At 37.0% G+C, this 6,000-nt stretch overlaps 1 protein-coding gene across 2 annotated transcripts in view; it reads left to right on the forward strand.

The window, feature by feature from the left end:
• Snca (synuclein alpha) overlaps positions 1–4,355 on the forward strand; it is a 101,941-nt gene extending 97,586 nt beyond the window's left edge. For both annotated transcript variants that reach the window (XM_075983944.1, XM_075983943.1), the window contains exons 5-6: positions 2,683–2,766; positions 3,770–4,355. In XM_075983944.1, coding sequence (XP_075840059.1) covers positions 2,683–2,766; positions 3,770–3,802 — 117 coding nt within the window. In that variant the 3' untranslated portion in view covers positions 3,803–4,355. The remainder of the gene's footprint in view (positions 1–2,682; positions 2,767–3,769) is intronic.
• Positions 4,356–6,000: the final 1,645 nt, after the last annotated feature.

The following is a 6,000-nucleotide window of genomic DNA, read 5'->3' on the forward strand; positions in this document are numbered from 1 at the left end:
GTCCAGGTGGGAAGAAAGCTGTGCATTTAAGGCAGCGTAAAATGCAGGATGAGTATTAAGGATCAAATAGGATGTAAGATAGACATTAAGGGCCAGGAAGCAAGTGTGTTATTCATTAGAGATCCAGATAGGATACAAGCTATGTGTGAGGATCCAGGTGGTACTACAGCATAGATCTCTCTGAAAAAGAGGAGGCACAATATAAAATAGCCTTGTCCCAAGATTTTGACAATGGCTGCAGTAACAATGGCTGATATTAGAATGCCTTTTGCATGACCACTTCATCTGTACCAATACCTTGCTCTATCTTTGCCCTTTGGCTGTTGTTTAACACATTCAGGTGATCCATCAGAGTGTTTTATAAAGACATTCTTGCTTTTTATTTAAACAAATACTTTGTTTTGTTCTTTGCGTAGGGCATATATTTATACCATAAAAAGATATAATACTCCCTTGAAGCATATTCACAGATAAACTATGGAAACATATTTGTGACTTTACTATAGAAATTATGGTTCCTTGATGATTTCTGAAACTCTTGCCTACAAACATTTTCTGAATTTCTTAAAAAAATAAAAAAATCTGTGATAATGATAATTACTCATGAATTTGTGAAATATGGTATTACCTTTGAATTTTACTCAATCAATCTTTAGTACAAGAAAAAAATATACTCAGAAACATACAAACTATATTTTAAAAATATAACTCATTATTATTCATTTACAATTTGGTTGATATTATATTTAAAATTAACAAGGATGGGTTTTAATTTATTGTAGTACATGACAAGCAACATCCAGTTGTTTCCTGGCTGAACTTCAAAGTGAAAACAATTACCCCTTCATAGATGGGGACAGTCACATCCAATGATACCCTCCCTCTTCTCTTACCCATGTAGGATCACTTCTTTTATGAGAGACAGCAGTCCCCAAGATTGGCCTGCCATTTGTCTCATCCAGTTTATAACATAAGTCTCACAGATTACATTATAAATGCACAGATCTGGTGGTTCATCATATTTCCTTTATATTGACTGTCTCCAAAAAGCATTAGCATATCAATCAGAGGAGTCGATGGTATTAGTTGCTTCTTTGAGTTGTATACAAGTAAAAAGATCTCTCTGCTTTCTTCTCTTACTAAAACTAATTGATGCTGAGGAGTAGTATGGGAAACATGTCCAGGGTCACAAAATATTGATAATCTAGTGTGTCTAGAATTGTAATGTGCGTCTTATGACCAAATCCTGGTGCTGAACAACAAAAACTTGGATTTTTATATCACAGTATTTTATATTGTGAAGGTAATATCTTGCCACACAATTTGAAGTGAGGTGTTTTGGGAATGGTTTGTATTTTATTTAACTTATAAACAAATTGGACACTCTGGATTTTTAAATGGAGATTGGTGATGCCCATGAAGCAGGAAAGGATGATCTATAAGCTATTCTCTCCAACTGCCAAAAGCATGATCTTCAGAGTCTGATGTTGCTTCACTGTCAACCATTGTCTCTTCTCTCCCGTATTGGCCTTGTCATGTCTATGATAAAAGCAGGGGAAGTTAACATTTACACAACAATATAGTCCACATAAAGTGAACATCCTTTGACATCTTCAAGTGAGCCTGTTTAAACTCTGGTTGCATTTTTATTTGTTGAATTTTACTGAACTCTATAATTTAATAACTGCTTTGCTGGAACAAATGGGAAGGAACAAAAGATTTTTGATGGAGAATACAAATAAGCTGCATCGTGATGGGTTGGATGTTAGGGTGTCTGCATTTATGGAGAGATAATCTGAAAAATTGTTTCAATCATGTCTTTGGTTTTATAACTGCAATTATGAATAATTTCAGACTTTGTGTTTTAGAAGAGAACTTATTTCCTTGCCAGCATTTAAAAATAAATTATTAGGGCTGGAGATATGGCTCAGTAGTTAAAAGCACAGGTTCTTCCAGAGGCCCCAGTCCTAGCACCCATATGAAGGATCACAGCTATCTGTATAGCTCCAGTTCCAAGGAATATGATGCTTTCTTCTTGTCTCTATGAGTACCAGGCATGCACACAGTGAACAGAAATGCATGCAGGGTAAACACTGATACACATAAAATAAAATAAAAATAATTTTTTAAGTAAATTATAAACAATATATACTTAGCCTTAGAAAATTTAGGGGAAAATAAATAATAATTTGTCTATATATATTTATTTTACTGTTTTGGAGCTTTTCAACTTTTGCATTCAAATGCTAATGGGTTCTGTTCAAAAATGCTGTTCTGATAAACATTACACCATAGCCAAGTTCTCATTATTAGAAAATTAACATATGTTTTATAATAATTTTGAATAAATTACGATTATTTTGCTCATCATTATCCATTGATTATAAACCACTGTGTTACTATCACATTGCTCTTATAAAGAGAATTTATGGACTTTAGCTTTGGCAACTTCCTAGTCACCTGGGTAAAAACCTGGTACTCTTCAGATTGGTAACCCATGTTTGAACAGTTTTACCATAGGTGAGGTACCATTAGAATTCCATAGATAGTACTAAAGTGGGAAACTCTGACAATACCCCATTGAACATCTCATAAATTCGTCCGATATAATTTTATTCAAACTATGTTTCAATAGTTAGAATGATTTCTCGTTGTGTTTTGCATTTCTCTCTTTGACTGTAGGGTGAAGAAGGGTACCCACAAGAAGGAATTCTGGAAGACATGCCTGTGGATCCCAGCAGCGAGGCTTATGAAATGCCTTCAGAGGTAAATGGTCTATATACAGAAAACTAAGGAAAGTAGTTGAGATGTTTAATTTAGGTCATACCAAATGTAGTATCACCAGAATCCAATGGCTATCAGATCTCCCCCATATTAGGGTCTGGGTAGTTCAATCAAGAAAAGATTTCAGAGGAACTGATTTTGATCTCTGTGGGAGAGCATAGGAGATAAGATAGATCAAAATGAGAATAGAATATTCTAGCACAAGATACTACCAGAAACAAAGGCAGATGGAAGTGTCTGAGAAACAGTGAATGTACAGTTATTAATCATGCTTAGAAAACAGAAATATGGCAGATTAAAATGGAAGACATAATTAAGGTTAAGGAAAAACTATAGAGCACCAAGATAACTTTGTCAGTTAAGTTTTTATTTGTTTAAAACAAGACAAAACAAAACAAAAAACAGGTGTTTGAAGATAAGTTTAGTTTAACAGCAGAATCTTGATGTAATTGGAATTATTCTTGAGGAAGGGTACCTAATCTAGGTAGTTATGCCTACTGTTGTTGTGTTTATCCACATTTGGCCAGGAGGCTTAGGTTTTAGAATAAGGTAAAGAAATCATTAAAGCTGGCCATGAAGTGGCGTTTCCTAATGGGAGAGAGAAATGCGCCTTGTCTCTAAGCATTGCCACTTCTGAGAACAAGAGTCTCTGAGCTCAGGAAGAAGTTCCATGCAGTTGATCTTCGTGCTCACAGCTTGCAGTTCTCAATTAAGGAAACAAATCCAGAAGGCTAGGTAATTCACTCTGTCGGACGAGACCACAAATCAAATAACACACCTGGAATTAGGCCTAATAAGCTAACCCTTACAACTCCCATAACTTATAGATGACAGGTATGAACAAACAAATAAATGTGTGAGACGTTCCAAACACTGTTCTTAGGGTTTTATCTGGTGGGAGGTGGGCCCTTCTCTCGTGTGAAGTAGACTCTTGATAGCTGTGACTTTCACAGACAAGTCATTCTCTCTTTCTCTCTGATGATAGGAAGGATACCAAGACTATGAGCCCGAAGCCTAAGAGGGCCTTGAGTCCCAGTGTCCTGAAATCTCCGGCCACTGTCCCATGGCGTACAAGTGCTCAGTTCCAATGTGCCCATTCATGACGTTTTCTCAAAGCTGTACAGTGTGTTTCAAAGTCTTCCATCAGCAGTGATTGACGTCCTGTATCTGCCCCTCAGCATCCCGGTGCTTCCCTCTCACTACAGTGAATACATGGTAGCAGGGTCCTGTGTGCTGTGGATCTCGTGGCTTCAAACCTAAAATGTTAGAAGAAAATTAAAACACCTAAGTGACTACCACTTATTTCTAAACCTTCACTATTTTTGTTGCTGTTCTTGAGAAGTTGTGACTTGCTATCTTATAAGAGTTTTAGGTGTCCTTAATGATTCTTTCTGTCTAAGAATGATGTATTGTGAAATTTGTTAATAATATATTTTAAAATATGTGAGCATGAAACTATGCACCTATAAATATTAATTATGAATTTTACAGTTTTGTGATGTGTTTTATTAACTTGTGTTTGTACATAAATGGTGAAAACTAAAATAAAATATCATCTCATTGCAAAATTACTCTTTTCCATGTCACTTTAGTAATGAAATCGTGCTTATCAGGGACATAAAACTGGAAATGACAACTGACACAAAGAACCTGAATTTAAAGTCTTAAACACAATCTTTTGAAATGGAGAGGAGTGAGAGATGGAACATTCACCTGCGGGAGGAGTTCCCCAGTGTAGCTGCCCAGAGCCAGGTCTGGTCAATGCTGCTGCTCTGCTTGCTGGCTGCACTGAGAAACAGTTCAGTGACACTAAAAAGTGTGAGTGACAGTGACAACCTCCCTTTTACATACTCATAAGACACATTAGCATATCAAAGCCCCACCCCCGAAACCACTGAATGTGGAGTTCTTGCATACCCATACCTAAAAGGCCTCAGTTAGCAGATTGACATATATGATACCTCAGCAGTTATGGGAAGACAAAAGCAGAGGCTTGAGAATTTTTTTTTTTTTTGGAAAAGTTTTCTTCAAGAGAATTAATTAATTTCCCATGAGTGTAGAAAAAACTTGACAATTATTGAAAACTTAGTTAATCCATCTTTCTAGTTATTAAGGAGGAAACATAGCATCGCCATGGTGAAAGCCATTTGTAGGTGGTAAAATTTCAGAAAAGAGTATTGTGGTTTATGTATGATGATGAGTACTTTGATGCATGGGGACTGATAGGAAAGGAAGGGGAAGTAGAGACCATAAAGACAGCACCACAGTTGAGAACACGCAACTACAATGTGTTCAGTGGCATATGTGCTTTAACACGGGAGAGAAGTGACAATTTTCTTATCCTTAAGTGTTGATTGCCTTGGCGAGCTACTTAGTCTAGGGTTAGTAGCCCGCCTGGTGGTTCAGTTATTCCAGGGTCACGGAGAGGCACTACCTGGAAGATATGGGCTAGGAGACAGGAAGAAGGCCATGCAAAGTTTGTCAGAGCCTCCGTTTATTACAGATGGGGGACAACTTATATAGAGTAAAGAGTTGGGGGATGGGCACAGGGTTCTGGGCTCTTGCCGCGTGGTTCACGTTGGTCACGTGGTTCTCGTTGATCACGTAGCCAGGTTACCTTCGGTCAGGTCACTGTAGGCCTGGAAGTCGCAACTAGGAGATGACACACCTAGTTCTCGAGATAGTTTGGAATGTGGGATGGGTTCTGCTAACAGATAGCTCACATTAACAGTCAATTTGGGTGTGGGGTAGACTCTGTCAATAGATCCATTCTTAACACAATTAGGGTGTGGGGTTCTCTGCAGACTCCCCAGGGTGATGGTTCCTGTAATGATTTTAGGAGGAAATTGGCTCCTGACACTTAAGCTTCCTTGAAACTGGGGAATGATTTCTTATTAAGATGCCCTATATGTTGTTTGAGCTATCTCTTAAATCTACCAAAAGCATCATCTTTCTTTAAAAAAAAAATAAATGATAATAAATAACAGAAAAAAATCAAATTGATAGCAGTGACAAAGAGCAGTGTGGGGTGAAGGAAGAATATGTTGGACCTTCAGGGCTTCTATTGATAGAAATTATATTATAAATCTTTCCTTCCTTAAGCAGATTCTATTAATGTATGAGCAGTTAATTATGTTTTTAAAAAATGTTAATAGTTTATTTTTCACTCAGCACTTAACTAAATTCCTCAGTCCTCACAAGCCTTGATACAGTCCT

This window comes from Microtus pennsylvanicus, chromosome 8 (genome assembly GCF_037038515.1).
Source record: "Microtus pennsylvanicus isolate mMicPen1 chromosome 8, mMicPen1.hap1, whole genome shotgun sequence".
NCBI classification, from domain to species: Eukaryota; Metazoa; Chordata; class Mammalia; order Rodentia; family Cricetidae; genus Microtus; species Microtus pennsylvanicus.